Source organism: Lissotriton helveticus, chromosome 4_1 (genome assembly GCF_964261635.1).
Source record: "Lissotriton helveticus chromosome 4_1, aLisHel1.1, whole genome shotgun sequence".
NCBI lineage: Eukaryota > Metazoa > Chordata > Amphibia > Caudata > Salamandridae > Lissotriton > Lissotriton helveticus.
This window is the reverse complement of record NC_136063.1, coordinates 165,136,436-165,159,476: the sequence shown is the minus strand read 5'-3', so window position 1 is coordinate 165,159,476 and position 23,041 is coordinate 165,136,436. Positions and strand designations below refer to the sequence as shown.

Below are 23,041 nucleotides of genomic sequence, written 5' to 3'. Positions count from 1 at the left end.
CGCAATCAGTGGTACACTCTTAACTCCTCCTAAACGTGGAATAAAGAGGGCAGAATTCCCTCACCGAACCCAGGAGAGAGATGCATCAAGTACCAATCAGATCTAAAAAGTCATGTTTTGAGCTTGTTTTCCATTTCGTGTAATACTTTTTCACTGTGTTTGCTGCACGGCTTTGGGCTAGAGAGAGAGATGATCAACCAGACAGGGGACAAAGAGTATCGACTTTGCTTGTTACTCCTACACAATGCGTGGAAAATGCGTGTAATTTGTGGTTGGTATATTGCCCAAAATATGGATTAAATCTAACTAAAACATGTGATCTATGACGGAGCACTACAAGCTCTCGTAGTGAGGGGGTGGGCGTGGCAAGCAGCTGGCCTTGGGGCATTTGGTGGGCATGGGGATGGTTCTACAATGCTGTTAGTGTAACCTCTGGCTCTTCCAGCAGTTTCCCCTGTGATGGAAGCTTTCTATTCTGTTAATGTTTATTTTCCTTCTGGGCCACCATCTGCAACAAAAGCCCTCTTTGTTTCACCCTTGGAATACTGAGGAAGGTCTCCCTTCTTCTGCAGAGCAGTGCGACTTTGTAGGGCACATACATTTAGGCCTCAAGGCGCATCTATCTGGCGCCATTGATGCCAAGCCTAATGAAGGGCTGCAGCCCCACCAACAGTTCTATGGCTTCCTTGGAAGTTGCTGACATCAAATGTCAGGCTGGAGATAAGCCAAGGCAGCAAGCAGCGGCTGCATGCTGCCTTGGCTTATCTCTTGCATATTTCACGTTTCTTCCACGTGCACTTAGAACGATGCCTTGTACAAGGGTCATGATATGAAAACAAATAAAGACCAGCAGGAGGATCACCAAATATAAGGAATAAAGTACCCCCATCATACTGAATAAGAATAACAAATCCCCTGTAGGTTCAGATAAGTACTGTGCACTGTTTGTTTCAACGACCAGGCGATCTAAGGCATATATTGTTGGGATGCACTCATGATGGTCTCCACAGCCTGCCTGAAGAAAGGGCAACTTACCGATTTCTGAGCGTCAAACATCAGGTTCTTGTAGAATTGTACAAAGTGTGCAAACGTCATCTCAGACCTGGCTTCGATTTCCTGTGAAAGAGACAATAGAATGCATCAAACATGGCGGAAGTTAAGAGCAAGGCCAACCAGTGCCTGACTTTTCCTTCACTGAACAGATCCTGCTAGAGGGCGTTCTTCTGACACCCTTGCTAATATTAGCAGGTTGGGCCACATCCATAAATCATATGTCTTAATCAACTCACTAATGTTGAAATGAAGGTACAACATAGGCTCCTAAAGGAAAGGGAAAACACTTAAATAGATTTGTAGTTTATTTCTTCAATTTAATTGGAGGTTTTGCATAGTGCTCATGCCACTTTGCGGTCACTTCAGACCACTTACAGGCAACGGGGTACAGGATGAGGAGGAAAACATGTTGTAAGGCCTGGCTGTGGTTTACTTCGATTGGACCACCCTGGTTTAACACTAAGGCCCCGGTTCAGGGTTTGTCAGAATTAAGGTGCTGGTCATGGCACCTGATAACTAACGATAATGAACTCCTATCACAAGTTTTTGGGGAATAACGTGGATTTGGATGCTTACCACATAAAAATCCGCATGGCATGGTAAATACCATACACTTTTAACCTGTTCAATTCCGGCAAGTTTAAGCTGCTGAACTTTAACGTAGAGTGAGATATTTAACGCATACAGGGATGTCTTTGCGTGTTAAATAACACCCAACTCATAATTATAACCGCTGGCAAACAGAAGGTTATGCAGGGGTGGGAAAACGACCCATACTTAGGGCATAAATAGTGAGTTTCCTTCACAACCTGACTCTTTTAAACAGACAGGCTTTATGTACCTTAGCTCACTGATTCAAAGCCTAAACAGACATTTGGTTCATTCGCAATCTGTTTTTCATGCTCATTAACTATCCGCCAGCGTCCTCCAGCAGTCCAAAAACAAAAAGACAAGATATATTGAATGATTGCCCCTCCATCTATCAGAAGAAATGCAGAGGAAATAGATGTTATTCTTGAGCCATGCGGTTGGCAAACATGGCCACTGGTCTGATTGAAAATAGTAGCAGGACTATGCCAAAAAAATAAAGGGTGAACTGGGATGGGCCCATTAGACTGCATGGCATCTACTGTCTACAAAAACTTGGGGACTGCAAAAGGGAAACAGCCTTTACAACGCAGGCATGACCATGCAATGCCTTTACCATGCATTGCCTTTACAAAGCAATGCATTTACCACTCATGCCTTCACCACGCATATACCTTTACCACGCATGGAAACAAAGGCTCAAGATCATTTATAGTTAGGAAAACTTTATGTTTGGTATACAAACGCAGTTTAAAATACACAAACATTACAAATTCCAAAGTTATAGTTCTCTCTTAAACGTATGACTTGTGCACCACTTACGCTCTTATTTATATCTTATTTGAGCCAAACACAACTTAAACTACACAACCATAACAAATTCAAAAGTTTTACTCATCTGTTGAATTTATCATTAATTCACCATTTTCAAATTACTATGTTATACTTATAACACACAGTTATACTTACGCACAATGAAATTAATATAACTCGTGCACCTCTGTGCCCAGTCTTGAGACTTCATTTGCTACACACAGCCGATAAATAACCTTTACTGTGTCAAGAGCAGAGCCCTGCTGGACCAAAGATACAGCAAGAAAGGAATCTTAGAGAGAGGTGCTGAAAGAGAGTCGATGTTTTTAGAATCACACCATGCCACAAAATTATCAAATGGCAGGCGTATACCGACTTGATGGAGGTATGCCTGGCTGCCAGAATAACATCACAGACTTCGGAAGGAAGGGTGAAAGCTGTGAACTGTCGCCGCTCAATCTCAACACATGAAGGTGAAGGGTGCGCAGGCTCGGGTGCGGAACCTTACCCATTGCTGCACTAGAAGATCCTCTCTAAGAAGCAACCTGATCGGGATACCAATGGTCATGCTCAATAGCTCAGTATACCAGACTCTCTGTGCCCAATCTGGAGCCACAAGAAAAACTTCAGCCCAAGTGTTCCTGATCTTGAGAACTCTGGGCAGGAGTGGTATAGGCGGAAATGCATACAGGAGGGGAAACATCCTTTATGACGCAACTTTTACCACGCAGTGCCTTTACAACGCAGGTTTTTCAACGCAAGTCATTACAATGAATTGCGCTGGCAGGCGCTCTAGGATAGATAATAGTATAATTTACTATCCAACACATTCCCTACTATCCACGGGGACTGGAGTTGGAATCGTAAATTAAACTATTCACTATCAACCCCCCCCCCAACGCAAGTCGTTGTAACGACTTGCGTTGGAAAACCTGCGTTGTAAAGGCATGCGTAGTAAAAGCATGCATTGTAACAACGTACATCCATACAGGAGACTGGAGCTTCAATCTAGATGAAAAACATCTCTGAGTGAGTCACCTTGGAAACTCCAGCGCACAAAACTGCTGAAGTGTGTTCGCTGCAGTGTCAAACAGATCTAACCAAGGCTCTCCCCACTGCTGAAAGAGTCCTTGCGCCACCTCCGGGTGTAGACGCCATTCGTGATCCACTAGGCATCTTCGACTGAGTTTGTTTGCCCTGGCGTTCAGAAAGCCTGCCAGATGTTGAACTATCAGGGAAATGCCGAAGAGCTCCAGCCATTTGTAGAGATGAAGAGCCTTTTGACACAGGGTCCACGACCCCACCCCGCCCTGTTTGTTGGAGTACCACATGGCAGTGGTGTGGTTCATGAACACCTGCAACAGCCTTCCCTTGATCAAAGAAAGAAAGGCTTTCAAGCCGAGCAAATCGCCTGAAGCTTCAAAGGTTGATGTGGAGCCCGGACTCTGCTGGAAATCAGCGCCCTATGACCTCCACCCCTCCTGATGTCACTACAGGCAGCTCCGGTAGGGGAAGGGAGAAGAGTCTGTCACTGACCCAACTGTGGATTGTCAGCCACCCTGCAGATCTTTTGCAGTTCCCTTCGAGATCTAGACCATGTCAGAGAGATTCCCCTGATGCTGTACCCACTGGGACTTCAGATCCCATTGCACAGCCCACATATGCCAATGGGCATCGGTTACAAGCAGGATGTAGGAGGCCATGAGGACCAACAACCTCAGGGCCATTCCCACTAAGATCCAGGATAGAGGTTGAAACATCAGTACCATAGCCTGAATATACTCGTTGCTCCGGAGGATAGCCCCAAAACTCGCTGTGTCCTGAATAGCTCAGATGAAAGGAGGTGTCTGAGAGGGAGTGAGGTGTGACTTTGGCATATTTATAGTGAACCCTAGTGAGTGCAGAAGGTTTGCCTTAGCCTGAAGGTGGGAGACGACTACCTGTAAATGTCCAGTATTTGTAAAGCGGGAACAATTACCAGAGTGCATCAAGGCGCTGGAGGCCTTCGGGAAGATTAAGCGAGGTATTGCCCAAAGTCACATGGTGGTGGGCTGACCTGCCGCCGGCGCCGGGGATCGAACCGTGAGCCCCGGTGTCCGGAGTCAGCCGCCCTGGCCACTGCGCCACACCTCTTCCCTACCTGTGGCAAGTCCACATCTTCCTCTACCTCTTGGCAAGTCCACCTTCAAAAGCAAATTGCAGAGGTAGGGAAAGACGGAACCCATGGCCTCTGCAGATTATCTGTAACTACTTCCATCCCTTTCATGAACACCTGCAGGCACTGGAAAGGATGAAGGGGAGCATGGCAAACTGAAAGTGCTCTTGGCTCACCGTGAACCGCAGGTAACGTCTGTGGCAGGCAGGATGGGGAAGTGGAGAGATGCGTCTAACAAGTCTAACACTACCATGCAATCTGCCGGTCTCAGGGCAGGCAGAGCTTGCACAAGCAAAAGCTTTTTGAATTGCTCCCTTTTCGGGAGGAGATTGAGAAGGCACAGATCTATGATAGGATGTAGGCCGATAGGACGAAGGCCTCCATCTGTTTTGGGCACCAGAAAGTAGCGGGAATAACAACTACAAGTTACTTCTGATTCCAGCACTCTCTTGATGGCTCCCTTGGGCAAAACAGCCAGTACTTCCAGATGGAGCAAGGAGAGGTGGTCCTCCGTCTACAAGTCGTAAATGGATGGCATGGGTGGAGGGGTGGTCACAAAAAGGATAGAGTAGCCACTTTGGATGATTTGTAAAACCAACCAGTCTGATGTTATTGACTGCTATTGGTCCAGGTGATGGTGTATCCTGCCCCCCACTGGATGCCCATGATTGACAGAAGGCAAACTAGAGGGGGTTTGGATTCTGAGGCTGCCAGGGGGTGGTGGACTCACCGGACCTCTTGCTACCTGTCCCACGTGGGCTATGGGACTCAAGTCCTCGGCCACAAAAAGGCTTGGAAGCCTGTTGGACATGGTGGTTGAGAGGGTATGATTGCGGATGGAACCTCTTTCCGTGGCCACAAAAGGTGCGGAACGTAGACTGGGGGTTGATGAGGGACCATAGACAAGCCCAAGGAACTGGCGCTCCAGCGCAGAATCCGCCTTCTCTCAAAAAAGACGAGAACAATCAAAAGGCATGTCCAGATGGAGAAGTGTGGCTCAGGTGGAGAAGTGTGGCTCAACGATTAGAACGGCAGACCCTGATGCAGAGGTCTGGCCCGGACCAGGGTTCAATTCCCGCCTCGGCGGGTCTTGGGCTCAATTTCCCCGGACCTGATAATTCTCGCCTCGGTGCCTATTCTAATCATGGGTCCCACTCTGCAACTCTGGGCAATATCTTGCTTAATCTCCACAACGGCCCCAACAGCGCTAGGATGCCTGGCTTAACCTTGGGGGTGCCCAGGAGTGGGCACTTCACAGGGAAAGGCCAGGAAGGGTTCCACAGCGGTATGTGTACAGCGCCTTGAGACCCCTTTGGGGGTGATACGTGCACTATATAAGCACTACTACATTTACATTTACATAAGCAAGGCTTGAATATTCCCTGAAAAGCCAGGTGTGCAACGCAAGGCCAACAACGATGAAATTGTTTCACACAGGAAGTCAGTCGTGTTCAGTCCACTCTGTACAGTGAACCTTGCTGCGTCTCTATCGTCAGCAATAGCTTGGGAGAGTAGGGCTTCAGCCGCCTCCAGGGCCATAGGCAACACCCGCACAATACAAATTCTAGATTATATGGGAATATTGGCCAAAAAAGGCACGCAATGTTCACTAATTTTAGTGCAAGCCTGGTGGAGGAGCACATTCTCTTGCCTCTTGGGTTCCCTATCCTGTGTAGTGGTAGAGAACGCATCAGGATTAACTCTAGAGGTGGATGTTTGGACTACCAAGCTCTCCGATGTGGGGTGATAATTAAGAAAACTGGGCATCATCCGACTTATGCACCACCAAGAGGCTCCCTCCTCCGTAGCCACAGTAGAACAAGACTAAGCCAGTGTCAGATGAGTTGTCTAAACCATAGACTCCACCAGTTCCTCATATCAGGTGTCCTCATTCTCATCTAGGGGATTCTGGTATCCATAAGTATCCTCAGACTCTCCCATTCATCTCCTTTTCCAGGCCTGCCAAAGGCAAAAGGCACTGACTCTGATCCGGAGAGCATGGTCTCAGTCGGCATCGGATGATGCCCATACGACTCTGTGTTGGTGTCTGGGATGACAATGGGTATGGTGCTGTTGTGGTGCCGGGAGTTGGAGCGGGCGCTGAGGAAGGTCTCAGTCTCAGTCTCAGTTACACACAAAATTCTCCATCAGAATACACCGACCTACCTCGCTAACAAACTCACAAAAGCCGGTTGCTCCCGTTCCTTGAGAAGCACAAACACCTTCCTTCTTATCCCCCCCCCCCCTTCAAAAAAAGAAAACCACCCAGTCCTGGTCCTTTTCCGGCAACGCTCCATGCATTTCGAATGCCCTTCCAACTGACCTTCGTTGCAACCCTTCCTACCCTTGCTTAAAAAAGAACTCAAACTACATCTCCTCAATAAATATTGGGGACCATAATCCATATCTGCTATCTTCCACTGGCCACTTCTGTCCGACCTCAGATACATCCGCCCTCCCTTCTTTTCAGCCTTCTTCGCCCTTCCTCCTCGTCACTTCCACCTCCCTGTTTCCCACCTTCACTCCCCCTTCCCTTGTCCTCTGTCTGCCCTCATTTCTGCCCCTCCTGCTCTCGTCCTTACAAACCCAATCTGACCACCAACCTCCCTATCCTCCTCTGCAATTTTCCGGCTCTCTTTTCAATGTATGCCTGGTTATTTTTGATTATCACATCTCCCACTTTTCGGTGTTCTTATTTCCCATATTTATCATTTTGAAATATGTCTGGCGGAGACTTATATGTTGTTTATACTCATTTATGCTATGTATGACCCATGTCTTACTGACCTTCTTGTCTCAAAAATGTAAAGCGCTCTGATACCCCTGGGTCCAGCCAGCGCTATATAAAACCTCTAAATAAATAATAAATAAATAAATAAATAAATAGATCCAACATGTGATCCGTGGAGCCCGACTGGCACAGATGGCGAACCTGCTGGTGAAGATCCAGTGGGGGGTGGGTGGTTGCGAAAGCTCTTCAGAGGGCCACCCAAATATGAAGTGTATGGCCACATAAAAGTCTTTAAGCTGGGAGGGGGATGCTCCGTCTCAGAGAAAGCCTGAGAAGCGCGGAGTGACCCTGACTCGGCCGAAGAACAAGGCCTGGAGTGCCGACACTCCAGCGCCTCGTCAGAAGACTTTCACTGGTACGGTGAAGTTGAAGACCTCTTCGACTTTTTACGTTTGTGGAACTAACCGGATGACTTAGAGCAGGAGATTGATCCCCGGGTGTGCCTCTGCGAACAGTCGGGTGACCAGGATCTTGAGCGTCACGGGGCAGTCGGACGGCAGGCGGCGAGGAGCTTAAGGGATCACCCCCTCAGCGTCTTCGGGTGCATGGCACAGCAGTGCTCACAGGTCTTGGAGTCGTGGTCTCTCGCCAAGCACCACAAACAAACCAAGTGTCTGCCACAGACATCTGCCTGTGACAGGCACCACACTGTTTGAAACCAGCTGGTTTCTTTTGGGACATCCTGTAACATCAGGAGAGACAATCTCTCAAAAAAGGGTTCAACAAAAGTAGAGAAAAAAGAGAAAAAATGACAGAGGGTAGTTCTTCACAGATCAGCGCTATCTGGCGAGGAAAGGAAAGAACTGTGATCAGCATGCCTGGGTGGCACCTAATTTCCGGCTTGACTGACTCGCAGCCAAACAACGCCACCTATCAGTACTGCTCAATACCTACAATATCCAGTCGGATGCCTTGGGAATATTCTAAGGTAAGGAATCTGCAGCTAGAAGTCTCTGGGAAACATCCTTTACAACGAAACTTTTACCATGCAGTGCTGTTACAACGCAAGTATTACAACGAAAACCTTTACAACGCATTACACTGGGGGACGCTCTAGGATAGGGAATAGTTTTAATTTACTATCCAACACCTTCCCTAGTGTCCACGGGGACTGGAGTTGGAATAGTAAATTAAACTATTCACTATCCAGCACCCCCAAGGGTAATGCGTTGTAAAGGTTTGCGTTGTAATACTTGCGTTGTAACAGCATGCATGGTAAAAGCATGCGTTGTAACGTCATACAACCGAAGTCTCTATCAGATATATAATGTAAATGCCATTCTTAAGGAACTGAACGCTAATAATATATTCATGATTCTGAGGCCTTTAGAGGATCAATTCTAGTATCCTTCCAGACTGTAAAAGTGTTCAAGGCACTGCTGAAAAAAAAAGAATCAGAGCCTGTACATTAGCATAGGAGCTATGACTTCCTGCAATACCTAATCCTCTGTTTTACAAAGAGTGGGCATAGGTGCGGTCTCCTTGCCTGCAATGATTTATCACATAAGAGTATGCAGTGCAGCATATTTACACGTCCCCTGATGTCCAGTTGCAGATGTCTGAACATGTTGTAATATTGTTGCCATGCCTCTATGCGGGTCAGTAGCAATGTACTAAAGATTTTTTCCAGCTCCGTTCAACAAGGAAATAGGACATTAATTCACAGTATTTCGGCAGGACTCTTTTCTTGTGTGGTAGAACGATGATGACAGATATTCATGAACCAGGGACCTCCTTATGATCGCTCATTACTGCTGTTGTCAGGATAGGGGTCCAAATTAATGGATAATTTTGATAAACATCTGATGGAATTCTGTTGAGACCTGGAGCTTTCAAAGGCTTTTCACTGACAATGGCCTTGTGGACTTCTTTTGTGAACAGCCTTTAGATTGTCATCTAAGGCTAAAGTTATTGTAGTGGTCATCATTGCTGAGATTTATACATGCCTTCTCTTCTGGGGGTACAGAGGCACAAGTCTTCTGGTTCATGGCAGTGAAGTACTTTATCCAAACAGCCAGACTGATGCACGCTTCAGATTTTTTTGAGGGGCTTTTGCAGCCCCATCTCACCATTTCCCAAAAGTTTCTAGCATTCTTTTTCTTAAGTGACAATTGGAGAGCCTCTCATGCTTTCAGATTTACAGCTCCCCTCTTGCGCCTGATCAACTTTATATGTTTGGCTCAGGTGTTTTTAGACACTCTATCCCCTCCAGGTAACTGTGCCCACTTTTCAAGGCATTTGACTGGGCATGTTTAAGCTTTAGGCATTCAGAGTCAACGCACTCAACCTGTATGGCTCTATGCTGAGCCAGGACAAGGGGCAGAGCTTCTTTGGAATGCTTGCTTATGGTTGATGTTAATTTCAGGAGGGTCTCCAAACTCTAACTCACACATCTGTCCAGTGAGACCTTCATGTTTAATAATTAAAGATGTTTGTGTTTTCAGTTGTCACTTGCCTCCTGTCCATTTAACATGTGGAGTTGCTTTCCCAGTCATCTTTCTTCTTGTTTTGATTCAGAACTAGGTTGTCCGGCTCTAAATAGTACTGTGTTTTAAGTCTGCGTGATTACCTAGTCAGGACCGACATTTTCAGTATAATTGGTTTGTGGTCATTCTCTATTTTAGCAGCATTTAATTAGAGGCTGGAGAAAGGGCTTGTTTGGATTCCTGTAGTTTGATGGTGCACATTAAAGGGGAGTAGATGTAGGATTCCATACTTACATATGAGCAGTCTGTGCTCACTTACAGCCACACGATCAGGTGCACACCGCCACACTTCAAAATGAATCAAGGCAGAGGCACTGCCAAAGAAGTAGCAGACCAGGAAGAAGCAATTGGCATTCAACCAAGCAGACAAATTATAGGTCCTAAAACAATGTCTAGGACACATAATATAACAAAACACACAGAGCAATGAGATCAGATAGAATAGATCAAAGACAAGAATCCTGGCAATCCCAGGACCTGAAACAAAAGAAGTCGCTGACCCCCTCGAACCACCCCCATAGAGAGAGCAATGGAGTAAACACTGCTGGCAGCTGTAAGTATCTCAAACAGGTTCAGATAAAAGCAGATCAAAAACCCGTTCGGATAAACTATGATGTCTCCCTACAGCACAGTCAAAGAAGTCTCTATATTCTTACCCAAGGAAACATTCCCCACAGCTCCTGCAGCCACAGTCTGTGTCCTTATAGTCTAAAAATACTGTTGAAAAGTGATGGAATAAGGATTATACTTTTTTCTTTGGAAGCCACAAGTTAAGAAATCTGCCCTAGCTCTTTCTCTATTTACCAATGTGACAAAATAGTTTACATACCAGCACGGTACCATCTTGCTGAAAGTAATACAATAGGTTGATAAAGCTAAAAGTGTCACTTCAGCTATGCATACAAACACGGTGCAGGGTAACTGCATGGTCCACAAAATTCAGGTGGCACAAAATAATTTCTGAAAAAATAGAATTCCACTGAAGCAACCGAGGCTACAGCCAGGCCTCAGAGCGTGGATAACTCAATGTTCAGTTCTGGTTAAAGCTTCAGCTAAGGATGGTAACTTGATATACGAAGTAGACTGAGAGAATTAGTGAGCACAGCTAAATTCCATTGACTGCTGCACATTAAGGACATACTAACTACAAAACGTTCTTAGTTTGCATGGATAAACCCAGGCTGTATCAAGAAGGGAATGATAATTGCCGTCAAAAAGCAATATTGGGACTCCAAGAGGTACATGTGTTGTTTGGTGCTGAAGAGGGCTCCAGACCATATAAGGACCTAGGGGCCGATTCACAGAACTAATCTGAGACAAAATCCTAAACTTACTACTTTAGGTATTCACAGAATGCATTTAGTAGTAGTAAATTAGGATTCCTAACTTTACTACGACTAAACTGAGACAAAATCCTAACTTTACGACTTTCGGTATCCGCAAAAGAGATTTAGTAGTAGTAAAGCTAGGATTCCTAATTTACTACTACTAAATGCATTCTGTGAATACCAAAAGTAGTACTTTTAGGATTTTGTCTCAGATTACTTCTGTGAATCAGCCCCCTGGAAGTTAAATATGGTTATAGACTGGAACTACATCTCAAAAACAACAGATCAAGGCAGAGTTGTTTATTATGAATGAAAATTAGGCTTTGCATCTTGCCATGGAATAGCGTAACAGCTAGCTGGGGATCAAACAGGAATATAACTGGTTTTGGTGAAAGTGTTTTTGTTCACTCCAAAAGGCCTTCTCCTCTTTAGCCCTATGTACCATGTACTGTGGGGAAACTGTTTGGAAGCTCCCTTTAAAGAGTTTGACCTGGCAAATTGTTCAAGATGCTGACCTTGTGCGAGTCAGCTGGATCAGTTAATTTGCAATATTTGAATCATGATCTCGAATGGCTGCCTGGAAAATTCTGAACCAGTGACAGAAACTAGCAAGTTCCATACATTTCAATGTTTACTTTGCTTTTAAGTTATCTCCACAGTTTTTATCACTTGAAAAAGTGTAAATGTTATGTGTTTACGACTATCAGTGAGTCTAATAAACTATGACTGTTTATTGACTTTTGCTTGTCCAGCTCAGACCAAGTTTCTTAATATTAGGCAAGCTGACTGTCTGTCCATGGGCCAGATGTATAAAACAGGATAGGTTTATTCAAGCTTACTTCCTAGGATAAGTTTAGTAGTAGAAGATGGGTAGATGGAAGTATAGCCCCACCAGGAGCAGCCTCCTAGCTGCTAAGCCCATCTCCAACTGACACTCCAGACATGAGCAGGCACCCAACCACTCCGTGACATCATCACACATTCCGACACTCATCCTGGCTAAGCAGTAGGGAAGACACAGCTAGGGAAGAGGAATGGCAACATGTCATTTATAACACTGACAAATAGCAAACCTGGGATCTGGCAAGTCATTAACTCTCCACAACCACTTAAGCACAACAGGACTCCTGGACAAGGACATACGAGGGAACCTCAAAGCCGATGAGAATATAAAAACAGTCAAACACAACATTCTTCTGTATGTTAAAAAACGATATATACACTTTGTAATTGTTTCCTAATAGGTCCTAGTGCAGACTGCTCTGTCAAAGGGGCCATTCAATATAGAGGAAAAAAGCAGTCCTGCATTTCTAGCAACTAGCCACCATAGGCATTCTAGAATATTCCTTTGCATAATGATGCCTGCTTGGGTTTTGAGATATATTGTGACATCAATCACCGGGTTGCCCCTTTCAGAGATTTTATTGGCCACTGAGCCTTCTGTCAACATCTCTTTCCACTTCACAGTGCACAGCTGGGCCAACGCTAGAGCCAAGAGCTTTGAGAAAGAAAGACATGAAAAGCAGCTTAGATGCATTGGGGTCAAGCTGAGAGAAACACTTTTTTTTACATTACTTAAATCTGAGTAATTTGAAGAGACTTGTGTTATAGCCTGTGTATATCTAATGTTGTTTTGTGCCGCTTTTGTGCTTGTCCAGAAACCCAACTTTCACATACAACCTCTCTGACCAGCACATCTGCTTTTCAGATTCAAGAGTTCACACTGCTACCCCAAAATAACATCACATACAACCGACCCCCTTTTTCGGAGACTGTTCTTTATGCAGATGCACATTTCATAGTATTTTCCAACTTACAAATCTGGCATCAATGCCATTTTAGAGACATGAGTAAGGTACGCCAGACTTAGCACAGAGGTGGGGAATTAAATAATCCCCATTTCTTTCACACTATGTGTATACACTGTATACTTTTAGGAGCATGGCTGAACAAATCATACTGCCACAATGTATTGTGGTGTATGTAGTGTTTCAGCGGTAAGTAATCACACAGGTCAGTGTCTTATGGCACACTGGCCTGTTTTACCTACTCCTATCTCAGGGATTTCCCCGTTCTCACAGGATAGATCACCCCTAACTCAATAGGGAGCATTTCTTCCATGCGACTTAATACCTTGTTACCCTGTGCAGATCACGCCTTCCCACTATTCACCTCAGGTATGGTGGAGTGGAGATCCCTGTCTAATTAATGTCCTGGGGACTCTGGTAAGATAAGATAAATCTAACTGCTGGAACATTTCTGTTCACATGCAGAAGCAGTGAGGTGGGGTCTCTCTCGGTTTGCCTCAACCCCAGGTAACCACACCTGCCAAAACTGGGATCCAAGCGGAAGATAAAAACTTCTGTGTGGGGTAATTGTGTAGTGTAGTTCCTATATTCCCAATAGGTTCTGTGCATTGGAATAATATACTCTAAAGATATGACATAGGACTTAGGTCAGTACGTCTCTATCGAATATACTAATTGTGAGTGCCAGTTAGCTCACAGGTCACTAGAAACTTTCTCGAATACAAACGAAGGGATTAGTTTCTGACAACCGCATAAACATGACAACTTTGTTTCCCTAGGACTGGAACAAATATCTTCAGAGTCGTGGAAACAATAGATAACTATTTTACTCAGTCAATCGTGCATGCTTTGTTTCTACAGAGTTGCAGAGAAAATAAAGAGACGGGTGTTTCTATAAAAGGGGTTTATTGAACAGTCTTCTTTCTCATGCAAGAGAGGTGAATTGCTACAATCGTTAGACAGAATGCAAAGTATAATGTGTACAGTGTAAACAGTAATATAAAATAATACTGTAATAGCATTGTATGGTTTCTAAGCCTTATAAAAAATACATACATAAATACCACGGGCTAAAATACTCAACTGGTGCTTCTAAAATACGCCTACCCCAATGTACCTAACCTAGGTCTAGTACGAGGGAAAAAGTAAGTATGGTCTTTAGCATAGGTTTAGTTTTTGCCAATAATTTGCCTAAGGTTTCTCTAGGTTCTAATCAGCTCCATACCTTTAGAATGAAGGAGGTTTGGTATCTCTGTCTTGGACTCGATTTCCCAACACCCCTCAAGGGCAGTCAGAAACACTGGAGCTGGAATCTCGGCAGAGGAGGACAGTTTCTTGTCAGTGCGTCAGCTTGAGAGTTGGCTTCCTTCGGCACTTGCTGTAGCGAGGCAAGTAAGTAGTTGAACTGCACCGAACCACACCATGCTTTGCCATAGCAAGTGAAGGTATATTTATACCTTGAAGGTGTTTAGGAATGCCAGCTTTGACATAAAGTCGGGCATATGAACGTCATGAATGAATCCCTAAGGAATAGATGTTCATTGTAAAATTACTGGGTTCTTGGAGAAATCAATATTTAAGCAAGGGGGAGTCCCTAACAGCTTAAGAGTCTGGTTTTCCAAGAAATTGTTGTGACGTAGATGAACTGATCGAAGTAGCCATGCCTGTATTTGGGCAGCATGGGCTATGCCTAAATAAGTGCTTAATTTCTATGCCTATTTAAGGGCAATGCGAACAACCACTCCACTTTCTTATGTACGACTTCTACTAAATACAAAGTCTTAAACATGTTGAAACATATCTAAAATACATCTATATAAGTGTTTAAACCCCACCCAAAATACATTAAAAAAGCATTTGCACTGGCTGTACACAAAAGAGCATTGGTGCTGCAGGCATTCAAGCAATGTTTCATTCTAAGCATATAGTTAACATTTTGAGAATGCTATCTGAATGAATCACAAAAATATACATTTATGAAATGGCTCGTAAATACAGAAGAAAAAGTGCCGAAACCATTTCATGTCAGATTACATTTATTTATTTATTTACAGTTTTCTATAGCGCGGACATAACCCATGGGTATCAGAGCGCTTAACATCATATGGTATGGGTTACAAACACAATGTATATAAAGCAATAAGATCGTACAGACTTAATAATGCCTTTTTAGACCTAGTATCTAAAAGGCTGATATAGGGGAAAACAATAATGGGACGGTATTAATTGAGACTTAAGTTACAATGTTCTGAGGTAGTATTTCTTTGAGGTTCAGTCAATAAAACTGCTTGTATGTGGACAAGGTCAAATATTGTATCTGGAAGTTTTCCTCAAATAATTCTTGTTCTCTATGAATAGTTCTACTTTAAGCAGATTACTTTGTGGAGGAGAAGTGTGGCTCAATGGTTAGAGCGGCAGACCCTGATGCAGAGATCTAGCCCGGGACCAGGGTTCAATTCCCCGCCTCGGTGGGTCTTGGGCTCAAAATTCCACGGACCTGATAATTCTCGCCTCGGTGCCTATTCCAATCATGGAGTCCCACTCTGCAACTCTGGGCAATAGCTTGCTTAATCTCCACAACGCTAAGGATGCCTGGCCTCCACCTTGGGGGTGCCCAGGAGTGGACACCTCACAGGGAAAGCCAGGATGGGTTCCACAGCGGTATTTGTACAAGCGCCTTGAGACCCTTGCGGGTGAGTAGTGCGCTATACAAGTATCAATTTTATTTATTTATTTTATTTATTTGTGCCACAAACCAAAAAAATACAAATTTGGAAGAGAAAATTAATCATAGGAAAAAGAGTTCCAAAGTTAGAACTTTGTTTTGAAAAAAATGAAGGTCGAATTCACAGTCTCTCAGAACACAGTGTGCCAAAATCAAAAGTCAGTGTTTGCGCTTGGAGAAAAGATATGGGGCCAGATGTAGGTACTTCATATTTACCACTTCTTAAATACCGAATTTTACCGATTCGGTATTTAAGAAGTGGTAAATATGAAGGGGGGAGATGTAGGTATTTCCAGATGTGGAAATACCGAATCATTAAGATTCGGTATTTACCGAATCTGGAAATACCGAATCGGTATTGCCTATTGATTCCTATGGGCTGTGAAGCCCATAGGAATCAATGGGCAATACCGATTCTGTAATTACAGAATCAGTAAATACCGATTTTTAGCAAGGGTGCAGGGGGTGTCACTTTGACACCCTCTGGCACCCCTGTTGTAGGCTTGTGTGCCATGTGGCACACATACATGCCCTAAGGGCATGTATGTGTGCCACATGGCACAGGTGTACATGCACAGATGTGCATGTACACCTGCATCGGTATTTTACCATGCAATTGTATTGCATGGTAAAATACCGATTTTCAAAGCCCTGTGTCAATGTGCAACTTGGCACCTCCATACCGAAAATGCATTTTCGGTAATTTTACCGACCGGTATATTTACCGATTCGGTAAAATTACCGAAAATGCCTGTTTTTTCCACCTACATCTCAAAAACCAATTACCGGTCGGTAACGGCCGAATTCGGCCGTTACCGACCAGTAATTGGCCACCTACATCTGGCCCTAAATCTTGTAAGTCTGTAAAAAAATGTGTCTACCATAGTAGGTGAAAGTTGGATTACCTTGTTTAGAAGATTAACCGCACATAGATGTGAAGCATCGTCGTCAGCATTGGTCGCATTAGCAATGTTCAATTCGGAAGGTACCTGTGCGCCTGTCGTTTCTCATGCCTCAGCAGTAGCATTTTGCGTCTGTGAGATCTCAATGAATGCCGTCATCAGAATTGGTAGCAGCTGGGGACAGCAGTTACTGGTTCAAGCAAAGTATCAACATCCGTTGGCATGACTAATGGGAGTGTGAGACATGAGTCTAACACACATTCTTCTCCGCATAGCAAGCAGCGTAGAACAGGTAAGATGCAATCTTGCCAAATTGGTCTGAATGACAAAAACCATGTGCTATTTAATTCTCGTGGACGAGGTAGTCCCAAAATTTGGATGATGCGCTCACGACACTTCATCGCCAGTAGAGTTGTGTCCATGGAGAACTGGGTGTCGCTAGTGAATTGGCTTGCCATATCGCAGCAGTAGGAGCAAAAATAGTATCCCTGCAACGAGTCCCAAAAGGAGGGGCAGTCCACCAAACACAGAGTGCACGAAGTTTGGAAATATTCCTAGGACTACTTCAAAAGGTGCTCACAGTCCAGACAATACGGTCTTAAATGCATGTACAATACCGCTCGTATCAGACATGTTTAAGATACGACTTAACACTTCTGAGAAATGTATAGGGCAGTTTGTAGTTAAGAGGGCATGTATCTCGGCAGAAGTCCTTGTGACTTGTAGATCATAAGTTTCTTTGGCCGAGGTCAGTGGCACAGTTTTTTGCAAAAGAATGGCTTTCATTCTGCTTAACCCCATGAGTGCTTGTGACGAGCTCAGCTCGTCATGAGGCACAGTGGAGCTGCACTCATGACGAGCTGAGCTCATCACGGCCGTTGGACGTTCGCACAAGGGGATAATTTCCCCGCTGTGCTGAATGTTCCAAAAACCTGTGTGGCTGTGAAAATTCTTCTGTGTGGAGTTGGTTTGTATGAAAACTTGAAAAACGGCATATGAGAAAAAAGTGAATTACTTACCTTTTGTCTAGGAGTTGTCTCAATGTGATATCTAGGCATATCATACTGATTACCAAAAGTAACTTGAAAAGTAATCCAGGAAGGAATTGTATTGTAATCTACAAAGTAACTAAAAAGTAATTATGATTAGTGACTTACCTGCAAATCAACCAACTGCATTTGAACCTGCATTAAATTCTAATTTACTGCATAATTTTTTCAAAGTATTATTTCACTTACCTGCACCAGACTTGCCTTGGTTCTAGAAATAAAATAACTAAATAATATTTTTAAACAAACAAAATTGGTCTGAGTTCAGTCTTTCAGTGTGTGACATCATTTCTTGCCTGAGTGTGCTTAACACTACCCTTAGATAAAGCCTAACTGCTCGCCTACACTACCACAAATAGACAGTAAGGTATTATCTACTTTTACCTATGCCCACTTTAGGGGCTCCACTGGACTCTGTGCACACTATACCTTACTTTGGTATAGTATATTCAGAGCCAGCTTCCTACTGGTCCCACGACCAAACAAACACACCAGCACCTTTGTTTAAGTCAGTCAGGAATCTGTTCCATGCTGTGCAAAGCGCATCTTCTGAAATCGCAGCAAAACTAAGGGTTTTACTCTAGATTCTTCCGCCTTCCGATAGAGAACACGAGAAGTTGGCCAAGGCCTGAAAAAAATCTGCGACTTGGCCTAGCTTCCTTTACATTGTGGCCTATGTTTAATAGAAGATGTTGACTGTGTGGTTCTGTATTGCAACTGGAGGTGATATAATTGGCATTAAGACTGCTGCTGATGCAAGTAGGGCTAATAGCTATAGTATCAGTAGCATTTGTGGGGAGAGTGCTGACACCTGCACTGGCTCCAGGAAATGTCTTCTAGCCGCACAGCTGCATCTCCCCAAAGACCTGACCATGCCAATATATGTGCTGTAAGGAGGCCTAGGTTTGTTTGGCTGAACTATTCCTTTTGGAGCAGGATCAAGACTGGTTTGAATACGGCAGGTCCCCGTCTAGCGTGGCATAGAGGGTGAAAAATGATGGACTGGAATGCAGCGCAAGTGATCACCAGTGACAGATGGAATGTTTGACTTATTTTCAATCACCTTGTTGTTTGTTGCAGGTTACAATCTAAGTGTGACGGACACAGCCAGGCAAGTATACTATACTCACTGTGCCCCAGGACTCAAGCCATACCTCACTGATGAGCCTACGTAGGTCAAAACCAGTCTGGGGTTGCTTATGTTCCGTATGGAGGGCTCCTGACCGGGTAGTTACTAGTGAAGCAGGATTAAGACTGGTTTGTGTATGGCAGGTCCAAGTCTAGAGTGGCATGGCGGGTGAAAAATGATAGACTAGAATGGGGCCCCAGGTGATCACCTGTGGTTGAGATTAATTCACACATTCCATCCATAACATTGTTGTTTGTTGCAGTTGATGGGCTCTAAGGTGTCCTGTACATCTCATCCAAGAAGTAAAATGTCGTCAAAAGGCATGCTACACATTATACCTATGGGATAAATATGTTATCCCAACTGAGGTAGCTCTGACCTTTGACAAAAGTCAACTGGGCCACATTGTGCCTCTTTCCGCTAAGTAGCACGACACCGGATCCGGTCTTTTAACTTAATGGCACATGACAGGCCTGGTACCCTACTGTGTTCCGCAATTTGGGCATTCGTGTATAGATCACACACCTGCTGACCTCTGCAGTGGCATTCTAACTCGTACAGTGCTCTCGAGCACAGATGGGGTTCTGGAAATCACTATTTGTGGCGGGCTGTATAGCCCTTGTCAAAATGGTAACGTTGCCACGTTTGCTATATTATTTTGCAAACCTTCCCCTTTATGTTACAAAACCCTTTTCCAGTTCACTTCAGAAACTGATGACAGACTTTATCTGGCACAATACGCGGTGGAGGGTTGTGTTAAAGAAGCTTTACCTGCCTACATACAGGAGCAGTTCCCTAATTTGAGCAATATTATTTGGCTTTCCAGCTTCAAAGGGCGGCCTGGTGGTTAGCGGGCTTCCACACTGCTAATACAGCCAATATCTCACGGGCCTGGAGTCTAACTTCCATACTGCACTTGTTTCACACTTGCACCAGGCAGTGATGCCAGGCCCCAATCTCCTGCAGGTGGCATGCCGCTGCTGTAAGCGGTGCCTCTTTCATGCTAATGCAGTAGATCCATATGCGCCTGCGCACCCTGAGGAGAGGTCGGGTCAGTTCACTGGAGAAATTTAATTTTAATTTTAATTTAATTTAAAAGATTTCTAAAGCGCGTAGTCACCCAGAGGGTCTCCCAGCGCTGAACCTCTTACTCACAAAGGGGAGAACGCCGGGGGGGAGGGAATGGCTCAGGGAAAGAGTAGGGTTTTGAGGGACTTCCTGAACCGAAGGAGATTTGGTTCTGTTCTGAGGCTCAGGGGGAGTGTGTTCCATTTTTTCCCGGAGTTGACCGAGAAACGACGGCCACCGAACCGGGCCTTCTTCACCTTGGGGATCGTGATGTAGTTCCCATGTTCGGAACGGAGCGCTCTCGTTGGTCTGTACGGTGTAATCCACTTACCTAGGATAGGGGGGCCAACATTGTACAGTACCTTGTGGGTCAGACATAGGGCCTTGAAAGTTACCCTTTCCCTAATGGGGAGCCAGTGCAGCGTCCTCAGTGCGGGCTTGGCAGATGTTCTGGCCGGGGTATTTGTTAGGAGTCGGGCTGCGGCATTCTGGGCTTTCTGAAGCGTTTGGAGGGTGGATTCTGGAGCTCCTAGGTAGATAGCGTTGCTGTAGTCCAGCCTAGATAGAATTAGGCCTTGGATCAGCAATAGGCGCGATTGGAAGGGTAATAAGGGAAGTACCTTCCTGCAGGATCTCAGAAGTCCATAGCAAATGCCGGCCGTCTTTCTTGCCTGTGTCCTGAAAGTGAGATCGGTCTCCAGCCATACTCCCAGACTTTTGACCTCCGTCTTGGGGGTGGGTGGTTCACCCATGCAAGCGGGCCAGATGTTAGGGGGGAGGTTTGGGCCGTTATGTCCTAGGAGCAGGATCTCTGTTTTGGAGCCGTTTAATTTCAGGGCAGAGTCACTCATCCACTGATGTACACTAGCTAGGCAGTCGTGGAGATTGGAAGGCTCTTGCTTGGGGTGGGAGAGCGTTACCACCAGCTGTGTGTCGTCAGCGTAGCTAACTATCGAGATACCAAACGGGGACACGAGTTCCTCCAGAGGGGCCATGTACGCGTTGAACAGCGTGGGGCTCAGGGATGAGCCCTGTGGCACTCCACACTGGAGGGGAATGGAGGGGGAGCGGCTTTCACCTTCCCATACTTGGAAGGAGCGTCGGGAGAGAAAAGACGAGAGCCATTTTAGCGCCTTGTCTTTTACCCCGATGTTATCGAGACGATGGATTAAGACCTGGTGATTGACCGTATCAAAGGCCGCACTTAGGTCTAGGAGGACCACTGCCACTGATCCTCCTGTGTCGATAATTTCCCTGTTTTTTTCTATTGCTGCTAGAAGGGCTGTGTCCGTACCCTGACCTGGTCTGAAGCCCGTCTGTGAGTCGTTAAGAAGATGGTTTGACTCCAGGAAATGTGATAGTTTTTTGTTTGCTAGTTTTTCGGCGACCTTGCCTATCCAGGGAAGGAGGGAGATAGGTCTGTAGTTGGATAGGTCTGCCGGATCTAGCGATGGTTTCTTGAGAAGCCCTTTGACGACGGCCTCCTTCCAGTTTGAGGGGACTTCTCCTAGTGCCAGCGATATGTTAATGAGGGCCGTCAATCGGGGGACTATGGTCTGAGGGATGGTTTTGACGAACCGTATGGGAACTGGGTCACTGGGGGCTCCACTCTTGGTTGAAATGAGTGTGGCCATCACTTCCTCTTCTGTAACTGGTCCGAGCGCCGCTAGCTGTGGTTTATTAAGCGGAGACAACGACTCCTTGGCCCTCATTGTGGTGTTAGGATTCAAGGCGGGAAGGGAGGTGATGATTTTTTTAATTTTTTCGTCAAAGAAGGTGGCCAGATTGACGCATTTTTCTTCCGCTGCCTTGGGGTCCATGGGTTTCTGTGGGGGGTCAGGGACTTGGAGGAGCTCTTTAAGGATAGAGAAGGTCTCTTTGGCTGAACAAGAGGAACTTTTTATTTTTTCCTCGTAGAAGGCACTTTTTGCAGCGTGAAGGGCTCGTTTGTATGCTTTCATGGCGGACTGATACGTATTTTTATCTGGTGTCAACTTGGTTTTTCTCCAGGAGCGTTCTGCCTTTTTGCACTCCTTCTTAAGGGCATTGAGGGCGGGTATGTACCAGGGAGCGGGATTAGTTCTTTTAACGTGTTTTAATGTACTGGTCAAAGGGACAAGACTATCTAGGGGATGGACTAGCCACTCATTGAATTCTCTGTTAGCGGAGTTAGGGTCCGTGGGCAGAGGGCCAGCGGTTTCACGTAGTTTAGCTTCCCATTCCTCTGGTACTAATTTATACCACCGTCTGGTGTATATCCTAGTTTTCTGTTTCATTGCATGAGTTGTTATGAGTGACCAATGCATAGGGATCAGCATATGGTCTGTCCAAGGCAAAGGGGTGGGATCCTGGGTATTAAGGTTCTTGATGTTGGTGAAAATTGGATCCAAAAGTTGGCCTTTCTCGTGGGTGGCTTTAGTATTTTGAAGATGGAGGTCGGCTGTGGTGAGATCAGCAAGAAGATTAACTGCTGCATTGTCAGCATGATCCAGAAAATGCAGGTTAAAGTCCCCTAGGAGGAGGAAGTTAGAGACTGAGATAGTTTTTAGTGCGATGTGCTCCATCAAGGTACTGGTGAATTCTCCAAGTGCGCCCGGCGGACGGTACACTAAAACTCCCGAGAGAGAGATTGCTGGAGAGATCTGAATGGTGAAATTGCAACTTTCACAGTCTCTGATGGATCCACGTTCCATTTTGCATTTGAGATTGTCTTTGTGGATTATGGCTAGGCCACCGCCTCTCCCGCTTGGTCTATTTAGGCTGCATATTTGGTAACCGGGGGGTGTTGCATTGACCATGTCAAAATCACTGTGCGGGGTCAGCCATGTTTCCGTCAAAAACAGAATGTCTAGCATCAGGTCTTGGACGAGAATGTTGGTTTCGTGGGCGTGTTTTACCAGGGACCTGCAATTCAGAAGGCCAAGGCGAAGTCCTTGGTGGCCTTCCGTTACCTCTGGTTTGTTACAGAGGCTACAAACTTCAAAGGGAGTATCTTCCCTGAAGATGTATTTGCATTGGGGATGTTTTTTAGGGTTCCGGGCGAGCAGAGTTTCTCGGGTGTAAGTGATACGTTCCTGTGAGTTGGGCAGAGTATCTAGGCCTGAGGCCGTCTGGGCCCGGACGGGCCCAGACGGGCTTGCCTTTGG

At 45.3% G+C, this 23,041-nt stretch overlaps 1 protein-coding gene across 1 annotated transcript in view; it reads right to left on the bottom strand.

Moving 5' to 3' along the window:
• The window catches only part of LOC144828457 (1-phosphatidylinositol 4,5-bisphosphate phosphodiesterase gamma-1-like), a 617,664-nt gene that overhangs the window by 261,197 nt on the left and 333,426 nt on the right, over positions 1–23,041 (bottom strand). Inside the window, exon 7 of the mRNA XM_078686634.1 lies at positions 1,036–1,116. Coding sequence (XP_078542760.1) covers positions 1,036–1,116 — 81 coding nt within the window. The remainder of the gene's footprint in view (positions 1–1,035; positions 1,117–23,041) is intronic.